General features: G+C 35.2%; 1 protein-coding gene across 1 annotated transcript in view; it reads right to left on the bottom strand.

Annotated features, from left to right (window-relative positions):
* The window catches only part of SESTD1 (SEC14 and spectrin domain containing 1), a 98,047-nt gene that overhangs the window by 54,919 nt on the left and 15,268 nt on the right, over nt 1-27,860 (bottom strand). Inside the window, exons 2-3 of the mRNA XM_069470226.1 lie at nt 3,424-3,504; nt 544-652 (exon numbers count right to left, since the gene is read on the bottom strand). Of these exons, the coding sequence (XP_069326327.1) occupies nt 544-652; nt 3,424-3,478 (164 nt within the window). The 5' untranslated portion in view covers nt 3,479-3,504. The remainder of the gene's footprint in view (nt 1-543; nt 653-3,423; nt 3,505-27,860) is intronic.

The raw sequence follows: 27,860 nt of genomic DNA, 5'->3' as shown, positions 1-27,860 counted from the left end.
GATTCTAACATACAGTCACACTTCAGCTCCCAGATATCAGTTATGGGACAGGAAGTTGGGGGGGGGAAGCTTTTTTGTTTTTGTTTTTGAAGTGATAGGTAGACTTGAGCAACTTTTTGTATTATTATTTTTTTAATAAAAATATTTTTAAACTCCTAATAGTCTTTATTAACTCATTAAAACCTGCAGGTGTATTTATATCAATATAGTTCAATAGTTACCTAAATAAAAGATGATTCTACTGAATTAACTTCTCTAGTTTTTCTAAAGCCCCATGATATATACATGTTTAATCATTGTGTTCCTAAAAGTTGACAGCACATACACTTTGGAAATCTGTATTATCATTAAGTGTGCAAAAGCATAAGTATTTAATCTGTGATGGTGTCACAAGTCATTGATTCTATTAATAGTATTTTTACTAATAATTTCATTGCTAACAAAAGCAGATAAGACAGAAAAGTATACTTCAACAATAGCAGAAATCATGAGTAAGTGAATGAAAACATATTAAGATTTAAGAAAAGACACCTTTAGAGTCACCTTGGAATGCTGAGGAGGTAGTCTAAGGTGACGCTCAGCTCATCCATATTTGTTTGTTCAAGGCATAATGGAATTGTCAGAATGAGGCCACTTCGTCTGTCCTTTCCTCCTATTAAAGAAAAAAGATATAAATTTAACATGTAGTAGATACTAAGGCATTATCTAAATAATATATACTGAATCCAATGTTACTAAAACAATTATAAGTTTCAGACATAATTTTAAAAATATCTAATGGCTAGTTTTATATTGTAAATGTTTATAGTATGTAACAAAATTATAGAAAATTTAGAAAAAATAAAGGAAAAAACTTTACTCATGAAATCTTCACCCAAATGTAACAATTATCATTTTATTTAATTTTCTTCCATTTGGTCTGCTTCTTATTGTAATCAACTCATCAAACATCTATTGTGTGCCTAGCACAGTAAGCATTTGTAAGTAAAATATATTTCCAATTAACCTGGGAAGAAAACATTTCAGTCATAAGAAATAATGGTATGAAATAGGACAGTTTATTTACTAAGTTGCATTGTATAAAATATATTATGAAATATTATAAAAAGGGATTTAGAAAATGGTAAGAGCTTCAATAAATGTGAAAAGTTTCATTAGAAGGTTAAGTCTTAAGAAAAACGGGGTAGAATTTGTAAACCAAGTCAAAAGAGCATTCCATAATGAGGAGTGACCTGAGTTAATTCACGAAGGTCAGACAGGCATATATTGTTTGTAAGGCAACAGAGAAAAAGCCCTGCCCAGCCGAGAGGAGTGCATGGGTCCGAGATACTGAAGCCTGAAAGCCAGGTAGTGGACACACACTTACATTTCAGGTATGTTCAAGTCCCCTTCAGTTTGTCTTAAGTGTTAAAATATAACTTTTAGGAACTTTTACACACACATGGCATCTTTGAAAGCTCCTGAAATGCTTGACTTTCATACTGAAGCACCCATCTTCTGACCCAACTAACATTTTATGGCAATTCTAGAAGCCATAAACAGCAAATACTGAAGGAAATAATTTTACATGATTTCTAGAAATCTATCACTAAAAACGGAAAGGTATGAAATGAAAAGAAAGATTCCTGTTAGTGACATGAATGCAATTCATGCCATGCCAATCATAAATGAATTTCTTTCACTCATTAGGTCAACCATACAAATTACTACTATTCAACCACCTTGTTTAACATTAGTAAATGGCAATTTCAGATGGTTCGACTTAATAATCAATAATGACTTCAGCTGCATATTTTCTTGTTTAGAATAAAAGCTTATCTTTTTAAAAAAAGAATGGATTAATGCAAGTAGTTTTTAGATTGTATCCCCTGAGCAATTCTGTTGGTTTGAAAAGATTTTATCATTACAAAAAGTTTGAAAAGTACTGGCTTAAATATTCAAAGATGAAGAGAGGAAGTTAAAAAGTGTGGGCTCAGAGGTCTTTTATTTACTTCTCAAAATTGCTCAGCTTTATCTATTATGCATTAAACCAAACCTACAAAAAGGTTAACACCTAGACTGGGGCACGCTGACCCACTGTAAATTGTCTGTATAGGACAGCTTTAACATTCAGGACGAGATTTAACTCCATGTCAACTTTCACTAAGGGACAAAATAATCACCAGTGTAAAAATATAAGAGGGGCAGAAGCCAAGAGGAAAAAGACTTTCAAAACAGGTATGGTCAACAGGGCCAAATGCTGCCCAGAGACAAGTGTGACAGGATGCAAAAATGTCTGTGATAAGATTATTCCACTACTGTCAACAGTGTGAGAAAACAGGCATTTTCATACACTGCTGGGGAAACAGAAATTGAAACAATCTTTTTGGAGGGCAATCTGACAAAATCTAACACAAATTTAAATGCATATTCTCTTTAACACTTTCATGTATAAGAATTTATACTACTGAACTTATACAAAATGCACAAAGCTACAAATAAGAACATTCATAATACCATTCATATCAGAAAAGAATGAAGAAAATATAAATGTCAACCAATGAAGGGAGAAGTTAAAAAGAAAAAGAAAATACATATTAAATAAGGAAACAACAATACTAGTGGAATTCAATCTCTTATTTTGCCCTTTATAATCCACATTAGGAAAACATGCCAATTTACAGAGAAATACAACATACTTTGAAAAAAAGATATTAGTATTACCAAGACAATTACGACAAGACCTAAAGAGGAAAGAAAGAGAAAGCAAGGTGACACAGTAGAAGTAACCCTACACTGGCAGGGCCACAGTATTCTAAACATGTGCTTCAGAATGATCCAAAAGCCAGATCACTGCAGTGACCAGGAGACCAGCACACCCGCACACCACACCACTGCTCCCACGCTAGCAAAGCATCTCATAGCTTCTCCATTACTCAGCTGATACAGACTTTGGGTTAATATTAATAACTCAAGGCAAATTCAAGGCTGTATGAACAAGTTTGAACACCAAAAACTATAAACAGCATTATTGATATTTTATAACTCCTCTAGTGTGCTGAAACTTTGTCACTGGAAAATGGAAGACAAAAGCTAGGAGATAGGATGTCATAAAGACAATTACTCTACAGTTCAGAAACAATTATTTAGATGCCACTTAGTCAATTATTAATTTTTACATGTTTGTATAAGAAGTGAGACATAATGACATCTGCTTTGAAGAGGCCATTTTATTCAAATTACAGAACAGAATAAAAGCTGGCTTGCTGAGAGCCAGGACAGACATGGTTAGCTCATACAACCATCGGTTCTGATTAAAGGATGTCTCAGAAATACCTATTAAACTTTCAGAGAAAAATAAAATGTATTTCTGTCAAACTTACCAAAGAAAAGTTTAAATAAGTTTATATATCAAACACTTCTAATTTTAAGAAGAACACATACCTGAAAGGAAGGCTAATTTCTTCTTCAGAATGGGTAATATTACTGAGGCCTCCATTTTACTCCAGTGAACTTCCTTTTTTTCTGAAAACACAGATATTTAAAATGTCAACTACACAATAATTATTCTGAAACACATAATTATGACGGTTTATCCCAGGGTTTCTCAACCTCGGATCTATTGACATTTTGAGCCAGATAATTCTTTTTGAAGAGAGTTATCCTGGGCATTGTAGAATAGTTAGCAGTATCCCTGGTCTTTACCCACTAAATACCAATAACACCTCTCCTACCCAGTTGTGACAACCAAAGTTTCGTTGTCAAATGTCCTCTGGTAGGCAAAATCGCAGCTAGTGGAGAATCACTGGTTTAATTATTTTTCAGAGCAATACTCTTGGGCTAGAACACCACCTGGTACATAGCAGTAACTCAATACATAATGTGTTGCATACAGGAATTAATCAATTAATCAATCAAAAAGGCAATCAATCTGCAACTGCTTTCCTTATTAATTATTTAATACACAGCTTAGTTCCAAATATCCTATTCTTTCCACTCCACTATTAAATGGCTTCCTCTGATATCTCTCATTTTTGCTTCCCCATAGCACATGTTATTCTCCTGTTTACCTCAAGATATTTCCTAATACACTGTTTCAATTTTTGCCCCCACTGTTGTCTCCATCTAGCCACATTTTACAGTTTTAAATTCTCCAGGGAAAAAGTCCTATTAGCCCAGTTCATCTTTTTATACTAAGCCACAAGTCACTCTTTTTGGTTCAGTTTTCCAGGGTCTATTTGGCCACAGCCAGCAAGAGCTTACAGCAAAGGCTAAGGGCAGGACAGTTTCCCTTAAATGGGGGGTTTGTCATGCAGGCACTCAGAGGCTTGGCCGGCCCAGGATACTCCCAAAACAGGATTTTGAGAAGAGTAGGACCTTTAAAATAAAACAAAATAAGCAATTCAAAGGTTCAATTATATCATCCTCTTATATTTAGTTTCATATCTGAGAGAGTATTCTCCAACACATTTTATCCTTTCTTCCCTGTCCTATTTCATATCTACCCACCATCACAACATAGGGCAGTTTCTTGCCATGCCTTATGAAATTTTATTGTATTTAGTGAAAACACACTCTCTTGGAAACAATTTTCCAGCAGAGCAGAAAATATGACTCTTTATATGAAAATACATAACTTATTCAACAAACACCTGCCATGAACCTATCCCATTTCAGGAACTAAACTATCAGCTGAAGCTAAAAACTCAAGTTATAGCCCTGCCCAGCAAAAACAATATAGTCTTTTTTTAAAAAATTGCAGATATTGGCTGGGCATGGTGGCACATGCCTCTAATCCCAGGCACTTTAGGAGGCCAAGGCAGGAGGATTGCTTGAGGCCAGGAGTTCAACACCAGCCTGGGCAATACAGTAACACCCCACCTCTACTACTAGTACTACTACTGCTACTACTACTAATAATAATACTTAGCTGGGTGTGGTGGCATGCGCCTATAGTCCTAGCTACTAGGGAGGCTGAGATAACTTGAGCCCAGGAATTTGAGGTTATAGTGGGCTCACTTTCATTTTTTGTATGTCACTCTCCCGTTTCTGTCAGTAAATTTTACCTGACCATGTGGCAGCCCTGGAGTCACTCTGAACCTATTCTAGTACTGGAGGCTGCCTGATTTACAAATAGTGCTTTGCTTAATTAAACTCTGTTAAATTTGTCTTAAGTTTTTCTGTTAACTTAAGCTTACCAATAAATGACTCTGAAAATATCCAGTGACATCTGGCCAATTCAACAAGATGAAGCTATAGACTATATGCAAAATAAAAATATCTAGAACATACATGTGGCATAATAAGAACATATACTTGGTTTTTGTTCTGGGTTCCTGGTACAGAACCCCTAAAATCCTTAGAATTTCCTGGGTGATAGGAAATTTGTTACTTGTAATGAATCCCCTCTCATCACACCTAAGCTTATGCTAATGTGGTGACTTACAGTGGGGCTTCTAGGTAACCTCAGGATGGGGCTAGTTGCCAGAAAGATCAAACTTTGATTACAAGGTTGGAACTTTCAGCCCCCTACCCCAAACTCTGGGGAGGGGAGAGAGGCTGGAGACAGTACAGCACCAATGACCAATGATTTTGTCAATCATGCCTATATATTAGGTCACTAAATACGAAATGTCCGATTTCGAATCAAAAGTTTAGTTTATTATAACTCAAATAAGAAGCAGTACAATTAATCAAAGTATGTGCCTAAACTTCTGACACAGTTTTGCCATCTTAACAGTAGCTTGTTTATACCAGCAGCGAAGAAGCCTGGAGAGCGTGTAGCAGTGAAATTACAAAAAGCGTTTTCCATAGCTTGTTGAGAAGTGAATATTTTTCCTTGCAAGAAGTGTTCCAAAGCCTGGAAGAAGTGGTGGTCAGTTGGTGCAAGGTCTGGTGAATACGGTGTATGCAGAGAGTTTTCAAGTCCAGCTTCTGTAGTTTGACTAGCATTGTTTTTTGCGACATGTGGTCTTGCAAGAGGATTGGCCTGTCTCTATTATTGACCAATCTCGGCTGCTTAAGCACAAGCATCCTCATCATTTCACCCATTCGGATACAGTAGACATCTGCTGTAATCGACTGACCATGTTTCATGAAGCTGTTGTGGATAATACCAGCGCTGGACCACCAAACAGACACCATTAGCTTTGTTTGATGAATATTCAGTTTTGGACTGTGTTTCAGCATTTCTTCTTTATCCAACCATTGTGCTGAACATTTGCAATTATCAAAAAGAATCCATTTTTCAGCACATATAACAATATGGTGTAGAAATGGTTCGCCTTTATGTCATGACAGCAAAGAAAGGCAAGCTTCCAGATGATTTCTCTTCTGATGCTCATTTAATTTATGTGGTACCAGCTTCTTTACCTTGCTGATTTGTTTCAAATGGTCCAATATTATTGGAACAGTAATGTCAAGCCTTGCTGCTAATTCATGCGTAGGTTGAGATGGATTCGCTTCCACTACAGCTTTCAGCTCATATTATCCACCTTGGTCTCAGGTCACTCACATGGCTCATTTTCAAGAATAAAATCACCAAAATGGAACTTCTCAAATCATTGATATACTGTGTGTTCGTTAGTCACATCCTTCCCAAACACTTCATTGATATTTCAAACTGTCTGCACTGCATTGGCTCATGACAGAACTCATATTCAAAAATAAAACAAATTTTTGGCTTATCCATGGTTTCACAAAAATTGCTCTAAAAAAATGTTTGAAAGATAATTATAAGCCAAAATTTGTGCATTTGAAAGACTGAGGATGTACCTTCACAATAAAAAAATAAGACAAGAAGTATCAAAGTGAAATGCCAGAGATATCAACTGTCAAACTTAGTACTTAAGGAAATCAGATATTCCATACTTAATAACCTAATATTACTAATAAGACCTCTGTAAAAACCCCTAAAACAAGGGGATCAGAGAGCTTCTGGATGGTTGAGCACACTGAGGTACAAGAAAGGTGATACACCCAGAGAGGGCATGGAAGATTCAGACCCCTCCTTGCCTGATACCTTGCCCTATGATCTCTTCTATATATTTATAAATATAGTTATATATAACTATAGACATGCCACTGGCTTGACTGATGCTATGGCACCACCACTTTTGCCTACCAATGCTTTTATACCATCAGTGCAAATGTCAATACAGTAAAAAAAGGCAAATAATACCTAAGAATTATTACAAAAAATAGTTAGACCTCGTGGACCCCTGAAAGCTACAAACAAGAAAATGGCTGATCTTGGCTGTCCACGGGATGCTCCCACAAAGGATTTCAACCTTGAGGGAGTAACGCAGTTGCAGAGACAATTCAGTCTTAGAAACAGAACTGGCTTCCTAATGAGATTTTTCCTATGGTATGGATGGTATGCGTACAAATTCTCAGCTGTTTTTAATTCCTTCCTGTTTTTTGAGCCTATTTCTCCATCCTTCTCATCAATTCTGTAAATTACACAATATCTTTCCGATAAACCCCTTTTCTGCTTAAGTTAGCCAGAGTAGACTTTTTTAGTCAGTGGAGAAATTTGATTGGTATAAGCAGCAAAACGAGTTTAGCAGACTGCATCTCTGATCACTTAAGCTATTTTTAAAAAATCTTTTGCCATTTGTTTTGAATAAGAAGCTCATCAATACATTGAGGTTTTAACCCTTGTCACAGTAAAACCCAATTAAACAGCACCCAAGAGTAGGAACATCTGGAATCCCTAAGGTCCCATAAGGCACAAAAGAACAATAGCTGCAGGTGACTCTTGGAGTAAAATCTATATTGAAGCATTGAAAGTCAAATTATTGATTTTATGCCAACAAGTGCTAAAATTTAATTTTTCACCACTGTGTTTTCACCTTCTATGTACTTGAAGGGAAAAGGCAAATGATTTCAGTCTCTGGGTCTAGATTTACTTTGGCAAACTATGATATCCAGAAGCAATCTTCCGTTTTATCACTGTCTCCTCACAGACAGGTGCTTTATCCAAACTTTCCTTTACTTTAGACGACCACTTCAGCATGGTACAATATTCTTTATCTTTTTAATCCAACAGCTTTTTGTTGTTGTTTTGTGTTAAAAATATCCTGAAAAAGTTGTTTAAAGTAATGAGAAATACAGGTTTGTGGGTGTGTGAATCAAGATCAAATGAAGTGACAGATAAAATATAAAGCAGTCAAGAGACAAAAATAATTCCGTTTACCCTATGTCTCTTCCTCCCTTCTAGAGTCCCCTTTGCATCAATCTCTTTCACTATTGTCACAAAAGAGATGGGTCATGAAAAATGATTAGTGTACCTACCACTACTTCAAATTAAATTTAGTGTTTCAAAAGTCATTTGTTTTAAATTTTCAAGTTTTTAGGACAGCCATAAAAGAAAAGAATTTGCTTCTCTCTAGTTATTGTAACATCTCATACAATAGTTAAAAATAGATAATGTAAAAAATACACAAAATAAAGGGAAAATCTTGCAAAATACAACCAACCACCACCATCTCTACAATAAAATGTTAAATAACACAAAGGCATCAGTTCAGTTCATATAGATAAAGATCTTTATTTTTCACAAGAAAAGGCTTATTCAACCTTAATATATATGAGTGGATCATACTTTAAAACAAGGAATGAGGCCAATGATGAACATTTACCTGTCATGAAATAATGAAAAGTAGCAAGGAAAATATATTTTTTAAAAAACTTGCCAAATAAAGCAGACTAAGAAATGGAAGAATTAAGGAATTCACAGCATACTTAACAAAGAAAAAAATAAGTACACACCTCTACACTTGTCATATTTCATAAATGGTCATTTAAAACAGGACCTATTTTAAGTCACAGTTTATTAAATATAAAAGAGGCAAAAAGCCAGAGTTTATGGCAGATGCAGTGCCTTGGAGACTGGTAAATATAAAGGAAAATGCAACCATGACTGTGTGTTACCTTCAACCAAAAGCAAGAAGCACCAAAATAAATTAGTGTCATTTCTAGGAGCAAAATAAATCCTACCTGAAACAGAGCCCCTTTAGGAATGATGAATTCTGAGAACTAGCAATGCAGAGAAACTAGGTTTACACTGTTATCTGTATCCATCTTCTAGTTTGATCATCTTTCCCAAGATTTTAGCAAGTTAAAAAGAGAAAAAAGGGCAACCAAGCAGTAACTAAGTCGCTATCTTATTTCCCCAAGAGCAGAGACCAAGTCTTATTTATCTTTATATTTATTCATTCATTCCTTCCCTAATTCAACAAATTTATACTAAGAACCTACTAGATCGAGGCAAGGCTAGATGCTGGACATATGTGGCATTCAAAAATATCTGATGAATTAGTGGATAGACAAAAAACAATAAAATGAACAAATCATGAAACAAACAGTAAAGCAAAACACTTAAGAAGCTAGAAATCCTAACATTATCACAACTACTTGAATGGCAAAACATTGAGGGGCAATCATAGGATTCACATGTGCATGCTTTTCCTTCAAGGAGCTCCTCCCAGCTGTCTTTCTACGGGGACAGCCTCCCAAGGATGCAGTGGCTACACTAAGTTGCTGGATGCTAGAGGAACGCAGGTTCTTGATGGTGGTTAAGATGGACATCAGTGGGTACCATTGATGGGCGGCCATTAGAGGGCAGCAGAGGATGTATTGAGTAGCAGGAAAGAGGCCTGTAGGCCTTTTAATCAAGACTGGGCAAATTGCATTTCATAAGAGATTGTAATTGATGACATGAGTGGGTGCACTGGAACTCCTCTCTCAATAAGTATAAATCAACCAGTTTATTTGGAAAATTCAGTTAGATTCTTCGACAAGCATTTTTTAACAACCAGTGAAAACCCATTAGGATAGCCTAAGGGTCACTAAATCATCTCTAAATAAATCTACATCACGTAGACACATAATGGCAATGAGCGAAATCAGAATGCCGGCTCCTTAGCCTTGTATTTCCTTGTACACACTATAGCTATAGCTATCCTTAAATTGAGATTAGAAATACCTTCAGCTGTTATTACAAAGTAAAAGCAACCTTGGAATTTAAAACAAACAAACAAATGAACACATATATAAGCACTCAGTGCTACCTGGCTGAGTTCATCACTCCACATGGCCATATATAAAACTATGCAGAAATAAACCAACATTACTCAGCTTTAGGGTAATACATCAATGAAACAAATCAACAGTGGAAAATGTATGTAATTTTTGTTATTGCAGGTGCCAGTATATGATTATTAATCTGGTTTTATAACAATATTGACAATTCTAAATGAAAGAACAACAATCCTTTAGATAGACTTAAAACAAAAATGACAAAACAATGGCTAATTTTAACCATAAAACAGATCTACCCTAAAGCGTAACTCTAAAAGCTAAAGTATTAACATATAATATCATTTTTACCACATGTATCAGATCTAGTTTACTCACTGAGGGAAGTAGAAAGGAAGGAAGAAGGAAAAAAGGAAAAGAGAAAAAAGAGACTTCATGATTTTGAATTTTCTATAATCTCCCTTGAGAGACAAGAATTTTACATTAAGGAGCCTACTGAGACATTAAAAGTCCTATACAATATTTAAACTTCAAAAATTCAAACGTCTACTGCAAATGGTAATGACAGCCCACCACTTTAAAATCCTTTTCCAAAACTACAATATAAGCAATCAGCCTTATACCACCCTCCTCACTCTGCCCCTTCTCCTCAGGAGCTACACGAACACTGACATCTGCAAAGTCAGAAGCAGAGGAAAGTCCATCCTTGAGGGCTTCACTCTCTAGCAATTCTACCAAACCCTTAGTAGCTGCAAATGTCCATTTTTGAAGGTCCAGATTCAAAAATTTCTTAACTGTATAAATTTTTTAAGAAATCTTTGGCTCTTCTTATCTGAGTTAATTTACTGATAAATCTTCAGTTTGGCTGCTTCTTCACCAAAATTAAGACAGCAAAAGGGAAAAGGAACATTGCTTTAAAGAAGTAAATCACACTTGTGGAATTCCAGGAGGGTAAAGATATTCCTGGCATCCCCAGCTATAAAATACACTCCCTGCCCTTGGCTAGAACCTCATTACCTGCTGCCAGAGGTCCCGGAGATCAACTCTTGAACTGTATGGCTTCTACAACTGAGCCTTGTGTTGAGCTCCAGAAGCCTGAACCGCTTCCTTTTCCAAGGCATGCACGTGTCTACTGAGTTCACCTGGCTGGGTGAGGTCTCCCTCCATCACCAGAGGAGGAAGCAGGTAGTCACAGTAACTTTACAAATTCCATTAGATAATTTCCAGATTCCAACTCCTCTACACCTGTAGATGTTTCCTGTCCTCTTCAACTCAGAATTTCTCGGTCATCACTAAATCTTTTCTCTCCTAGTCTTCCTCCTAGAAAGAGGTGTTCTTCCTCTATTCTCAGCAAAGACATATATCGTGCTTATCTCAGACCAAATCCAATATTCCAGATATATAAGATTCTAATACATTTGAACAGAGGTTAATATATATTATAGAGTCCCTAATTCCAAGTAATTGACACACAAATTAATTTTTAGTGTCCAATTGTTTATATGTTGGATATCACAAATATACAAAATAGTACTTTTTGCTCGAACAAAATAATATACCTATAACATGAATTGAGATTTTGACACTACATTTTTTTGTTTGTATAATGTAAGTATTTAGTCATCGGGGGAAAAAAGTAAAAATAGTTTTTAAAAAAAGTTTTAAGTTAACTTTAAAATGGGAAATTGTTCCAAAAAATGGAAACAATTACAGTGTTGCCAAGGCAGAAAGACGCCAGTGAAATGCATTAAAAGAGTTACTTTCCATAAAACTAAAAGTTCCATTTAAAAAAAAATAAATGTATGTTATAATGTATTTTTGTGATAAAACTACAAAAATACTGAATATACTGCAAATGCTTTAACTTGCTCAATAACTGAAATGTCATTTCACTATTATATAGACTAAGAAACATAAGACACCCATAAAAAATTAAGTATAGAGTGACTACCTCTTTTATCCATCATAAGGATTGTTAGGTGAGCAATACTAGCTATCTTTCCCAAGCAAAGACCTCCTTCGCTAAAGATCTCTTTGCCATGGAATTCTGTTCCAAAGAGTTGTTCTCCCTGAAATGCAGTTTAGTGCAGTGGTAAAAAATCATGGGCTTGGAGCCAGGGTGTGACTCCTGGCTAGCCACTTTACTAGCTAGGTGGCTTTGGCAATTCCTTTCATTTCTTTTATGAGCATTATCACTGAAACTAACTCACAGGACTGAGGATTAAGTGAGCTAATTTGTATATATAGTCTTTAGTATACTCCAAAATGGTAAGCACTCAATAAATGGCATCTATGACTAGTAGCTAAATTTTCCTTCCTCCACTAATTACTGGTTTATTAGTTTACACCCACTGAGGCCACAGTCAAAGCATTCCTACTAAGGCCTTCTTGATCCAAAAGAATCAAACGGTCTCAATCTTATCCTGATATCTTTTTGTATTCCAAAAATATTATTTCATCCTCACATACAATTCTATGAATATTTATGAATGATTCTATTAATATTCCTTTTTTTTTCTGATGAGAAACTGAGGCACAGAGAAGCCATTTTTGTTCAAAGTCATAAAAAAATTAACAGATTTATAAATCATAGAGTTGGAAACATAGAGATCATCTACTCCAACCTTTTCATTTTATAGATAAGGAAAAGTAGATCTAGAAACATAGATCTACCCTCCTAAAGCTACACAGCAAGTGAGTGACAATGTGAAATCCAGGCTATTACAACCCTATCCGGTGCTTCTCTGCACTACATTACATTGTCATATAACAAAATCAAAATTAAAAACATATGAACAAAGGCAGAGAGCTATTACTTTGTAAATGTTAATTTTTTAAATAAATTATAAATATATGTATACAAAAACTTGTACATGAATGTTCATAGCAACATTATTCATAATAGCCAAGACATGGAAACAACCCAAATGTCCATCAATTCTATATGAATAAACAAAAGATGGTACATCCATATAATGGAATACTATTAGGCAATAAAAAATGAGTGAAATATTGATACATAATATAATGAAGACAAACTTTGAAAATATTATGCTAAATGCAAGAAGCCAGAGACAGTCACATATTGTATGATTCCATTTACATGAAATATTCAGACTAGACAAATCCAAAGAGAAAGAAAGTGGTAGACCAGTGGCTGCCCAGGGCTAGGGGAGATATGGGGAGTGATTAGTAATGGACATAAAGTTTCTTTTTGGGGTGATGGAAATATTATAAAATTAAACTGTAGTAACTGTTGTGCAACTCTGAAATCTACTAAAAATCAATGAACTGTACAATTAAAATGACTGTTATGGTATGTAAATTTTACCTCAATAAAGCTGTCAAAAAATGATTTTAAAAATAAACAAGAGAATTGCCCACTTTGTAAATCAGGGCAATCTGGATAAAAATGATATGTGCATTTTAAGTATTAAGAAATAAAAACTAGAAATATGTAAGCAATATGTTCCAGAAAGCCTGTAAAATGAACTGCATATGCTTAGCAATTTATCCCCCTGACTTCCACTATAATTAGAACTTACTGCTGTGGAAAAACTTCAGCTGCAAAGACAAATTTCTTTCAACATCGTACATTCTGGATGGGGTGAAACAATGAGGAAAAAAAGATTAAATGGATTAAATGAGGGGAAGAAAGGAGAGTATGAGCAATAGCGTTACGGCCACTTTTATATTCATAGGTTGTCCAAACTCTCTATTACTCTAAATTGGTACTACAAAAGGAACTTAGATTTGCTTTTTATTTTTAAACACAAGGGAAAATTAAAATGAAGTTCTTATCTCTTAGGGTATCTCAAAGTTTTCACATCAACACACATAAAGACATCCAAGATTTGATTAAAGGTTAAATATCTATTCCTTTTAATGATATTACACGTTTTAAAACAAATCAAGTTTGCTTTTGGAAAAGGTATAAAATGTATCTTTAAATTAAAACAGTATTAAGATTGTTCTATATTCCCTAAAAAAAAAAAAGATCAAGAGCATCGTTGAACATAAATCACTTTGAAACAAGGCCTACCTTAAAAGGTAGAATCTCTAATTATGTATATTTCTTCACAAATTCAAATAAAAATAATAATGCTAACATTATGATCATGTTTTATGTATAAAGCACTAACCTAATAATCACTTCCTGTGCATTCATTTACAACTCATAACAATCCTATGAAGTTAGAATTATCACTGTCAGTCGCCTTTCAATAGCCAAGGAAACAATGGCTTAGTGAGATGAAGAAAGGTTAACCTGCTCAAGGTCATGCAGCTTATAAACAGCAAAACTGGCATTTAAGCCTAAGGCTGTCTGAGTCCAAGGGTGTGATAACCGCAATATAAGAAACATACTGTATATTTGGTCTCTGCCTCTAGTTTCTGGCACAGAACTCCCCAAACCCTTAGACTCTCTTAAGTGAAAAGTGTTTTTTTGTATGTTAACAAGATGACTGCTGACTCTCAGATAGCCTCTGGATGGGGGCTAGTTGCCTGGGAAACCAACCACATAATTAGAGGGTCGGAACTTTCAGTTCCACCTCCCCAACTATCCCCCATCCCCTACCCCCTACCGCCATCTCAGGAGGGGAGAGGAACTGAAGGCTGAGTTATCACCAATTGGTAATCAATCATGCTTACATAATAAAGTACCCTCCATAAAAACCCACAAGGCCTGGGTCTGGGGATCTTCCAAATTGCTGAACACATGGAAGTTCCTAAAAGGTAGAATGTCCATAAAGGTCATGGAAGCTCCATGTCTCCTCTTGCATACCTTGCCCTGTGTATCTCTTCCATCTGGTTATTCATCTGTATCCTTTATAATATCCTTTATAATAAATGAGTACATCTAAGTGTTTCCCTGAGTTCTGTGAGCCATCCTAGCAAATTAATCGAATCTGAAGAGGGGGTCGTGAGAATCCCAATTTACAGCCAGTCAGCAGCAGCACAGGTCACAGCTGGGGCTTGGGAATGGCATTTGAAGGGGAGGCAGTCTTGTGGGATTCACCCTCCACCTGTGGGATCTGATGCTATCTCCTGGTAGACAGTGTCAGAATTGAGATAAATTATAGCCAGTTGGTGTCCATTGGAGAATTGGCTGGTTGCTGGTAGGGAAAAATAGCCACACACTTTGGTGACCAGAGGTGAAGTGTTCTGTGTCGACTATGTAAGAGAATAAAAGACATTTGGTTTTTTTCCTGTATTTACTTCAAAGGCTCTATTCTTATGCCCTAAGTTATATTATTTATCATCCTCTTGGTAATCAATATAGTAACCTTTACTATAATATGAATAAAAATCTTTAACATCCCTCAAATAGAACTATTCATTTTTTAAGATATGATGATATTAAAGTTATGTTTTTTAAAGAGTTCTTTATCCTTATATATAAAGTGATATATACTTTAATGAAATATGTCTGGGTATTTTAATCCATTCATGGTGCTATTACAAAAAACCTGAGACTGGGTAATCTATAAATAGTAGAAATTTATTTCTCACAATTTGTAGGCTGAGAAATCCATGATCAAGGCAACCAGCAGGTTGACTGCCTGGAAAAGGCCTATTCCACAGTGACGTTGTCATCTAAGTGCCCTCATGTGGCAGAAGGGATGGGAGGGCAGAAAGAGTTCAAACACTGTGTCTTCACATGACAGAAAGCAGGCACTAGAGCACTCTCTTCACCCTGGAGCCCTTTTATAAGGATGCTAATCCCATTCATGAGAGCAGAACCCTCAAGACTTAATCACCTCCCAAAGGCTACACCTCTTAGTACCACCACAGTGAAGATTAACTTTCAACACATGAATCTTGGGGGACATTCAGATAACAGCACTGGGATTTGCTTCAATAATGGGAAAGGGAGAATATACATGGACTAGGACTGGCCACCAGTTGATAACTGTTGAAAGTAGATGATAGGTAAACAGTGGTCCCTTTTACTATTCCCTATGTTTTTGTATGTTTGAAAAGGTCCATGACAAAATTTAAGAAGACTAACTAAAACATACCAACAATATATAAGAGGGAGCTATAATCCTTAAAATTTTTGCAGTTACCAATATTTTCTTTTATTTCAGAACCTCAAGAGGAGGCAGAAAAGAGACTCTATGTACTCTTAAAATATTCTCCTGTTCATCATCATATTCTAAGGCCCTTTGTGGAGAAAGATCTGAGTATTTGGACCCCACTAAAGACTGCTGAGGAGGGAGGAAACCAATTCTGATGAATGCAATAGCCAGAAGATAAAAGGAAGCAGGCAGGCTGGCAGGCAGGCGGGCGGGCAGTCTCTTTAGGCCTTTCTCACTTTGGCGACTGTAGTCATTTTCTCAGCAGTCTCCATCTCACTCTCTACTATTGCCATGTTATACTTTTTGTTAAGTGATTAAATTACTAAGAAAAGCAAAATTTATGTCGACAGTATGCATTCACTGTGATATGTGAACAGTAGTGGTTGGTCAGAAGAACAGGCAGATTTTCTAGGTGAAGAATCAATAAATGTCATATTGATTGATCCAGAGAAGTAACAGATTCCAAAGATTTTGAGTATGATGTATATTAACACTTAAGAGCATGTTCCAAATTTAATCATAATCTATTAATATTTTTATTACATATAGTCAGTAAAGCCAAAAAAGTTACTTCTGAAATCTAAAATAGGTGTTGGCTCAGTCATTTGAATGTGTCTGTTCACCTAGGACAATGCCTGGTACACGGCCAATACAAAATAAATATTTGTTGAATAAACTCCCTTCTTAGGATCCTGCTAGCTTTTTCATTTAAGAAGACACTTAGCAGAATAATTAGGAAGCAGAAGAAAAAGTAAGGGAAAAACAAGCTTAGATAATTTTAAATTTGTCAAAGCACTATGAATAGAACACGTATTTACTTTGAACAGAATATTAAATTACATAGTTCAGAGACATTTACTGAAACATTTTGGGACATGGCCCATTAAGATCACAAACGAAGAGAGCACTTTATAAAGCCTTCTTTATGCCAAGCCAGCTCTAACTTTTGGCTTCTGGAAATGGCTTATTTGACTTTACTACTTTTATAGCCTAAGTGAATATTCATTATCTATATATCAACACTTGGAAAAAAGTCACTACTATTTAACACGTACATTCTTCTATTTTATGAAATTACAGCTTAACTGTTAATACAATATTTACCATCACCCCTCCTCCACTTTACTTTCTCATTTTAATTATCTATAAAACCTTTCAGCTCCTGGTACTTTTTTGCAATATTTAGAGTGCTCCTGACTCTGCCACCCACCTCTCATTCAGCAGATTATCTGATCTAAAGAGTGCACAAATGATTCTACTTCGGGATACCCCTGGATAGTCAAAAATAAAAGTTTCTGCTAGCAAATATTTGTAATAATTGAGGCAAAATAATACCCATTTTTAGCATCAATTACCACTATACTCTGAAACAGTTATTAGAATAGTATTTTTCACAGGAAAATACAACATACAAAGTCTAATTTTTTAAAAAGAGGAACTATGATAATTGCTCACTTTACAAAAAGTGATTTAAGTTTAAAATGGCTTTGTTAAAGTGGTCACTGCTTCTAGTACAAAGCTTAGGTAGGAGGCACAGCACTTCCTGTTTTTAATGACTTCTATGCTGTCTGTGGAGCCCTTAACATTACTTTCTGTTCCCCTGAAAATGGGCAGAGGCAGCAGGGTGTCAGCATGAAGACTAGAGCCAGAATGACCTGGGATCAAATCTGAACTTTGTCCCTTATTAGCTGTGTGACCTTAAACAAGCTGCTTTGGCCGCCCTCTCACCCCAGTGTCAGTACCTCAAGAGGACAGGGCTGCCATTCAGCATAGGGAATACACCAGAATTCTTCCACTAACTCTCCTTTTTAGCTACAGCTCACTCACATTTTGGCTTCAATTAAAATTAAAAGAACTAGAAGTAAGACAATCATCTTTCCTAAACTTCCTCCTTAAGATCCCTCCCCTCCCAGAAATCTACCATCTATCAGCTGCTAAGGCAGTAATCTATTTATCGTCCCCAGACTCGTACACTGTAAAACTATAGTGCCATTTTATGTGCTACCAGGCAGCCTCTGTGACATGATAAACATGCTCCGTGCATGTGTGTAGTGTGTGCAGTGTGTGTGTGTTTTGTAGATGAGGAAATGCCTCAACACTCTTTCTGGACTGAATATCATACCTATTACCTCAATTATGCATCTTACATTTTAGGGGGTTTTATCTCCTTTTTAAGAAAGAGATCCATGTGTATAATGGGAGTTGGGTGGAGTTCCACTTTAGAGTTTGTAAAGACAGTGGCAGAACAAGAAGATGTTGTAATGACTTTGCCTTAAGATACAGACCTGTGGTAGGAAAAGGATCTGGCCTCACTGAAGGAAGACTGTAGTCCCAGGACTCATCCTACATCAGGAAAGCACACAGGCTTCACCTTGAATGCAAATCAGTCCACTGGAAATATACAGGCACACTAACTAATGCTATAAGCCACAGCTCACGATGAAGACATAACAGTTGCATATATCTATCATCAAATAACATAACAACTATCTTTAAAAGGCAGAAACTACAGGAATGCAAAAAGATACAGTAACACACACACACATGAACTTAACTCAGAATATAAAAAACTTACATTAAACATAAATAAGGTAGAACTTATAGGTATATATCAACCTTAATACTTTTTATATCCTAAATATAAAAACTTACATAACATAGGTAGATCTTAGAAGTATATATCAAACTTTATACCCTTCTAAAATACCTCCTTCCTTGCAGTGGAACCACTCTTAAAAAAAAAACACCTCTTTCTTAAGTGGACATAAATACTGACAAAAAAAGTGATAACATATTAGGTCATTTAAAAAGCAACAATATATTTCATAAAGAAAAGTAATACAAATGCGCTGATCACAATTCTAATAAAAACAGATATTACTAACAAAATCAAAAACAAAAAGGGCATTCTACCTCGAAATACTAAAACTTGCTACTATTAACTCTTAAGTGAAAGAGAAAAGTACAAATAGAAATTATAGATTTTCTAAAAAGTAATATGAAATGATACATTCAATGCACTGAACAGTAGAAAATTTGTAGCCTTGAACATTTATATCAAAAGTAAAAATAAACTCCTAATTCAAATAAACAAAGTAAACCAAGGGATAATAGAGAATGGAATAATAAAGATAAAGGAAATTAGGTAGAGAATTTAAAAAAATCATATCTAATTCATAAATCAAAATTGTAGATTTTTTAATTAAGAAAATAGACAAGGTTAATCTAGAAAAAAATAAAAGGGGAAAGTACAAATATCAAAATAAGAAGTAACGAGAGAAGATATGCTGCAACAATATAAAAATATATATTATACAAGATTATTCATTGCAGCATTATTTATAATTGGAAAATACAATTGGAAATAACCTGAATGTCTTCAGACAGGAGGATGGTTGAGTAAAGAATCAGTATATCTACATAATGGAGTACTATAAGCTCTGAAAATGAAAGAACTTTATATTATTATGAAATAATATGTATATCCAGTATATACTGTTAAGTGGAAAAAGCAAAGTACAAAGGAATATATGTAGTGTTCTACTTTTGTGTAGGAAAGCAGACAAATATTAATCTGTTCATTTTGTGCAAAGAGAAACAAAAGAGCTAGATAAATAAGAAACTAATCAGAGTCACTGCCTAGTGAGTGGGAGAGAATGGACAGGCAGGTCAGAGAAGTGGAAGAGATGGGAGGGATGACCAGCGCTTCTCTGGGTATGGCTTTCTGAGGGTGCTGACTTTGGAACCATGTTAATGTTACACATATTCAAAGAAAAATAAGGAGATCAACAAAGATAAAAAAGAATAAAAAAATTCTAAAATAAAATCAAACAAATATCTCTAATGGCATTTCAAATGACTAAAATAACACCAGAAAAGGGGGAAGGGAAGAGCTAATCCAAATAACTTTTGAACACAGTATTTTTACTACACATTCTCAGGTTGTAAACAAAAGAGAGCTGTAACTAAACATTGAATTCCAATGGTTTGATTTTTACAGTCTTAAGGATTAGCAATTCTAAATTATCTTCTGTGTATTCTAGGACTGAGCATATAAATAAGTATACCATGTTTAACACAAGCTAGGCTTCTCATTGTCAAAGGAAGTTACAAATAAAGAAGGTGGGGAGGGAGGATAGAATGAACCTCATAATGACGGTTGGAATAGGAATATTTACTCATTGTTTTTAATACACAGAGACAGATATAGGGAGATATGTGTGTATATATGTACATGCACACGTGTGTGTGTGTGTGTGTGTGTGTGCCCTTGCTCTGTCCACTAAGAGGGCTCTCATGGTATATTTTATGTGTCAACTTGACTGGGCATGGAGTGTCCAGATATTTGGTTAAACACTATTCTGTTTTCTATGAGGGTATTTTTGCATAAGATTTACATTTGAATTGGTAGATCAGATTGCCCTCCCTAATGTAGGTGGGCCTCATTCAATCAGTTGAAAGCATGAATAGAACAGAAAGACCAACCCCCAGTGAGCAACATTCCTCCAGCAGACTGCCTTCATACTTCACCTGCAACATCAGCTCTTCCTGCAGGATGGCCTGGAAACCACAACATCAGTGCTGCCTGGGTCTCCAGCCTGCTGGCCCAGTCTGCAGATTGGACTTGCCAACCTCCATAATCATGTAAGCCAATTCCAATCAGTCAATCAATAATTCCTAATAGTTTTGTTTCTCTGAAGAACCCTAACACAAGAGTTAAAAGCAATGCTCTCTCAGTAGCAATGAGCACAAATGCCCAGATCTTGATTTCTAAATACCATTCCCACTAAAAGGCATTAGGGCTCCTTGATAAAAGGGCAGATTCTAAGGCTGGGTAAAGAAAGTACAAGATGACTCTAGAACATTAGTTACCAGAATATAAGAAAATTCTCAAAGATTTATGGGCACATGTCAAAAGGACACAGACTGATTCAGGTAAGAATCATTATTGTAAGTTAAAACTAGTGGGCAAAAATTTTATGAGAAATAGGATATTTACATAATCTCAAAGTATCCCCCCACAGGAAACATATTGGTTACAAAGGGAAAGAGAGTAATTTTACAGTAGAGAAATCTGGCAGACACCAACATAACCAAGTTGATAAGAGCTCACACATCACTAGTAATGGAACAAAACAAAAGTATGGGCCTCCTGATATGAGGCACTGAGGGCATATCACTTCTGTAGTATTCTAGCCAAAAATGCATAACCTCAATCTAATCATGAGGACTTATCAGATAAACTCAAATGGTATAATATTTCTAAAATAGTCAAAAATGTCTTATCATGAAACACAAAGAAAGATCAAGAAAATGTTCCAGATGAAAGGAACCTAAAGAGGCATGACAACTGAAAGTAACGCATACAATCCTGGACTAACCCTAAACCAACAAAAGAAAAGTCTCTCTTTTACTCAAAAAGACATTAGGAAATATAGCAAAAATTTTTAAAAAGCCTGTACAGTATTATGTCAATGTTAATTTCCTGGTTTTGATGATTGATTGTACTGTGGTTCTACAAAAAAAGAAGTCTTTGTTTTCTGGGAAATGCACATGGAAGTATTTAGGGCTAAAGGGACATAATGTTTACAAATTACTCTCAAATGGTTCAAAAAAATAAATAGTATTTATTTATTGCTTTATGAAAAGCAAATGTGATAAACAAAAAAATAAGTTAACATTAGGAGAATGTGACGTGAAGGCTATATGGGAATTCTTTCAATTATTTCTGTAACTTTTCTATAAGTCTAAAATTATTTCAAAATAAAACATATTGAAGTAGTGTTACAAGTAGTATTTGATAATAAACTTTTCTATATTATTCCACGACACATGTGCACACCCACATACATGTATTATAAAAACCAAAGGTAAAAACCTAAGAGAAACTCTCATGTTATTCTTTTCTTGTAGCCTCTACACAGAAATGGTACAAAGCCTGCAGACTCTATCCTCTTCTCTTCAGTAACACTATTGCCTCAATTATTGCACAACCTCTGAAAGATTTCCTGACTCCAGACTCGTCCCCTTTCAATTCACCCTTCATACACTTGCAACGTTAACCACCTCACTAATCTACTGGAAAATCTTGAATGATCCTCCATGGCCAACTCCTTTACAAGACTCAAGTCTTTTCTATTAGTAGGCCTCTCTCTCCACCTCCTGTCTTTCTCATCAGCAAGAAACCAAGTGCAGCACTCTGAACTTGCAATGTTTCATGGTTTGTGCCCTGGCCTATGCTGTCATCTTTGCTGAAATAGCATTATTGACAATCCTTTGTCTAGGAAATTTCTACTCATGTTTTAAACCCTATCTTAGCTTCACAGTCTCTGTGAACCCTTCCCTGACACAACACTCATGTGAGGATGTGTAACCATTCTTTCCCTCCTCAGTGCTATTGTTTACCTTCCACTCTATTATACTCACCACTCATTATTATCTGTTTTCCCTTCTAACATGAGTGTACTGACAGAAGGGACTATGTCATTTTTATTTGTTGAATGACTCAGAATACAATAGGTCTTCATATGGTGTTTATTAGAATGAATATGTTCACAGACACACACCACATAAGCATATAGTAAAGGGTAGAAAATGTCAAGAAAGCCTCAAGCTGTAGGTTGATAAGTAAAACCTAAGAAAATTTAAAAAAAATAAAAAATTTTAAGTCTGACATTTTCACAGGGGAGATGATACATGCTCTTGTTATTTAACATAAGTTAGAACAAGTCCTAGACTTAATTTTTTTACACTCATCTTTGAAAAACAGATAATCTGACATAGTATTTAAATTTTTCTTTTCTTTTTCTTAAATTTAAAGAGGTATATTGTCAGCTAAGTGTGTGTCACCAATGGCCTGGAGCATACATTTTCAAGATGCTCTGAGAAAACATACCCCAATTTTTATTTTCTACAGTTTGATGATTAAGAGCACTTTGTTGTTCACAGGCTTTAAAACCATGAGTTGGAACCAAAATAAATGTATGCAAATAAAATAATATAAAACTGAAGTAGTCTTACTTTATAATATTTAAGTGCAAGAATCATCTTTTTGGCTAAAGTGCTTTAAAAGCAATAATTCCCGATTTAAACCCAATTCTATAAAAAATCTAATCAATGCTAAATCTTATTTTCTTGATCTAAAACTAAGCCAATTATATAATCGATCAGGAAGAAGGTTAAAAGAAAACATTGCAAATGCCCTCCTTTCTGATATATTACAGGGATAAATGAAATTATTTTCTAATCCTAAAACAGAGATCCTTAAATTATTAATGACAAAATAATCCATGTGAAAGCTTTTATGAAAAAAAAACCTTGACATATAAATGTGCAACATCATAACTATAGAAATTAGCACTGTTATTGTTGTCTTTGATACCTCACCCTCCTGGTTTTTCTGATTGCTCTCTGATGATAGATCACCTTGTCTTAGACTTTTTTGGGGACTTGGCATGATTTGATCCTTGCTTACCTGGCCCTTCCCACGTTTCTATCATAGCCTACATTTACAAGCACAAAATTTAGCATCTGTGAAAAGTATATGCTTCAGGAGGTCAGGGACTGAGTCATTTTTATTTACCATTATATTTGTGCCCCTTCCCTATAAGTCCCAAGTACAGTGTCGGTGAATATAAGACAAATGGCTGAGATCATTTGGATATATTTTTTAAGGTCTAACTTTTATAAGGATTTAGTTTATTTTCTTTTAGAATAAGGAAAGTGATTATTTTCCAGAGTACGCACTGGTAATTAGACATGTGTGCCAAATATTGCAATAGGTCTACTTTCAGTAGCATAAAGGGGTAAGTTCAAAACCTGCTCTCAATGTTTGAGAGCCCAGAGACTTTCCCTGCCTCTACTTACCAGAGACAAGAATCCATGGGAGTTGGTACCTTTGTCTCCTGCTAGAGAGATAGAGATCTAACCATGGCATACAAGTTCTGAAATGATGCTGTAGGTATTAAGTAAAAGCTGACCCTCAAACAACGTGGGGCTTAGAGGCACTGACCACCCCCCATGCAGTCAAAAATCTGCATATAACTTCTGACTCCCCTAAAACTTAACTACTGTAGCCCACTGTTACTGGAATGCTCACTGATACTGTAAGCAGTCAATTAACACATATTTTGTATATGTATTATGTACTATATTCTTAGAATAAAGTAAGCTGGAGAAAAGAAAATATTAAGACAATCATAAGGAAGAGAAAATATATTTACTATGCATTAAGTGGAAGTGGATCATCTTAAAGGTCTTTATCCTCCCTGTCTTCACATTGAGTAAGCTGAGAAGGAGGAGGAGGGGTTGTTCTTGCTGTCTCAGGGGTGGCAGAGGTGGAAGAATACCCGTGTAAGTGGACCCACACCGTTCAAACCCATGTTGTTCAAGGGTCAACAGTATAATCATACTAATAAGCCCATAGAAAAGTGTTGGCGTAATAAAAACTAATGCCTTCTCATAATCTTCCCTTAGAAATCCTATTACAGATCGATTAAATTTCTTCAAAATTTAGATTCTACAAAAATATATATTAAATAACACATTATACTTGTAGCATACACTACATTTAGAAAAACAGAAAATTTGACAAGTAATTTAACAATAATCCAATAACCTTCTACCACTCCCTAAGATTGACTTAATATAAAGAAAGTATCAGCCATTTGAAGTAGTCTCCTCAGTCATGCTAGTTTCTATAAGAAACTAGAAACTTGTTAATTAATAAATTACTAAGTGTAGGGAAAAGAGTCAGTGTCATTTTATAATTCTTTCTGTATTTTGCTTATAGAGGTCACACATAATGAGTCAAACTGAATATGCGTCCCTAAAATAAATAGCAAACTAGAGCACCTAATTTTTTCTTCCTCAGAGGAAATGCTTTGTTGTCACAAGAGTTAATTGAATTCTTATCTTTGATTCTGTTTTTTTCTCTATTAACTGACCTCTTTTCTACTTTTTTTCTTCCTCTGACTTGCCCTTCTTTTCTTACCCTTACCTGCTTTTATTATTAGAAATCAAGTCTTGTCAGTGTCTTAAATTAAATACACTAACTACTTAGATGCCAAATGTCTACACCAATTTTATCATAAGACATTCAAGAGTACCACATTAACTAAACACTACTACTGCCTGATTTTCTGCTCTAGCAGCAAATTCCTTGTTTACAAGCAGTTGAGATACCTATAGTCTTACTAGTATCTTGGTGTCTGACAAAAAACATTCAAAGTCAGATTAAAATTATTAATTCAACAAAAAAATGCTACAGTTTCAATGAGCTATATAAGATGCTATATTCTCCGCACTGTTCCTAAAACCACCTTTATAAAAAAAAAAATCAATAGAGAATTTAAAAAATATCTTTGAGAAAATAATCTTGGATTTTGAATTTTAAGTTGCCTAAAGAAATCTGATTATTTTCACAAAATATTGCCTTCCCTTTGCAAACCAGATCATATTTCACGTAACGCTTTACACTACAATCACACAGGTGAGTCATTTGAAGGATGTATTAATACAAGAGTTTAAAAATCTGTTGAGGTAAACACTTTGAAGTACAAAGTTTAAAGCTGCACAGATGGAAGCATTCCAGGACCAAACTTTAAAAGTGACTGAAACCACTGGTGTTCTCTTAGATTTTAATCCAGCTACATATTAGAATCACCTGGGGAGTTTTTAAAAAAAATATCATCCAGCCTGGGAGAAAGAGCAAGATCCTATCTCTTAGGGAAAAAAAAAAAAAAAAAAAAATCAGTGCAGGTCCCCACAACCCACACCACACCAATTGAATCAGAATCTCTGGGTTTGGACCTGGGCACAGGAATTATTTCAAAGCTTCATAACATACAGCTAGGATTCAAAACCACTGCCCATGTATAATGATTAGCATAGCCTAAAATGTGTTATTTAGCATTAATATACTTTATTCTTAATGAAATGTCATTCAACTAAACATAAATCTTTAAATTATCTAGCATTCCAATGTTTAAGTACAATACCAACAAGAGTAGGTCCTCTACAATCATATGTTGGTGATACAGATATTTTAACAATGAAAATTACAATGATTACCTTACTTTAGAAGGAATATGAAACTATTATAGTGCAGAACATATTATTATATTTTGACATTTTACAATACTTCCAGTTTCAAATCCTTCAAAATGTTTGATGATGCAAATACCTAACAGCCTGCAAGTTACAAGGTGATGGGATATATAGGTTTGGGATAAAGGACTGGGGCATTTCAGACAGAAGAACAAACGGATCAAGGCCATGTTACACAGACAGTAGAAGTGCAAAATCTTATAGAACAAAGGAGAAAGTCCAATGTTCCTTCTATACGCAATGGTGTGACAGAAACAAACAGGGGTAGTTGGAAATGGAGAGAAAGCTAAAATTGTGTATAGATTGAGAAGCTCTCCGACTGACCAAGAAACTTTATTAGTCTTTCAGCAATAGAGAGTCAGTGGAAGTTTTTTAAACAGGCAAAAGAAAAATAGAGATAGAGAACAAAAAATAAAATAGCAAACTTAAGCCTTAACATGCCAACAACTACACTAAATACAAATAATCTAAATACATTAATTAAAAGACGTTAACAGAGTAGATGAAAAAACATGACACAACTATTTTCTCCCTACAAGACACTCACGTCAAATATAACTACAAAGGGAAGTTGAAAGTAAAAGGAGGGAAAAAAGATAAACCATGTAAACATTAACCAAAGTAAAAGAAGAACGGTTATATTATAATAATATCAGATAAAGTAGACTTCAGAGCAACGAAAATTACCAGAAACACAAGGGTATATTATATAATGATAAAAGGGTCAATGCATCAAGAAGACATAGCAGTGCTAAATGTGTATGTACCAACTGACAAAGTTGAAAAATATGTGAAACAAAACCTGAAGAACTGCAAAGATACAAATCCACAATTACAGTTGGAGACTTCAATCTCTCTTTCTCCCTCTCTGTCTCTCAGCAAGTGATAGAACAACTAGACAAAAAATCAATAACGTTATAGAAGAACTCAATACTAGGTCACCAACAGGATCTAGTCAACATATATAGAACACTCCACCAAACAACAGCAGAATGCACATTTCTTTCCAAATGCCCATGACTCATATACTAAGATAGACCATACCAAGATAGACCCTGAGCAATAAAGCAAAATGCAAATTAAAACCACAATAAGACATCACTACACATCTTATCACAATGGCTACAGTCAGAAACAGTCAAAAACCAAATGCTGCCAAAAATGCAAAACAACTGGATCACTCATTGTATTAGTCTACCAAGGCAACCATAACAAAATACCACAGACGGGGTGGCCATTTTCTCAGAGTTCTAGAGGCTAGAGGTCCAAGGTCAAGATGTCAGCAGGAGTGCTTTCTGCAGAGGCCTCTTTCCTTGGCTTGCAGATGCTGCCTTCTCACTGTGTCCTTACATGGTCTCTCCTCTGTAGGCACACAATCCCTGGTGTCTCTTTGTGTGTCCAAATTTCTTCTTATAAGGACATCAGTCAGATGGATTAGGGCCTGCCCTTAAAAGTCTCATCATTTCAACTTAAATCACTTCTTTAAAAGCCCTATCTCCAAATACAATCACATTCTGATGTACTGGGGGCTTCAATATATGAAATTGAGGCTTCAATATATGAAAATTCAGTCCATAACATTCAAACATTGCTGGGGGAATTTTAAATGGCACAGCTGCCAAGCGGAATGGCTCACACCTGTAGTCCCAGCTA

This window comes from Eulemur rufifrons, chromosome 1 (genome assembly GCF_041146395.1).
Source record: "Eulemur rufifrons isolate Redbay chromosome 1, OSU_ERuf_1, whole genome shotgun sequence".
Lineage (NCBI taxonomy): Eukaryota > Metazoa > Chordata > Mammalia > Primates > Lemuridae > Eulemur > Eulemur rufifrons.
The sequence above is the reverse complement of the archived record's forward strand: the minus strand, read 5'-3'. Positions and strand labels throughout refer to the sequence as shown.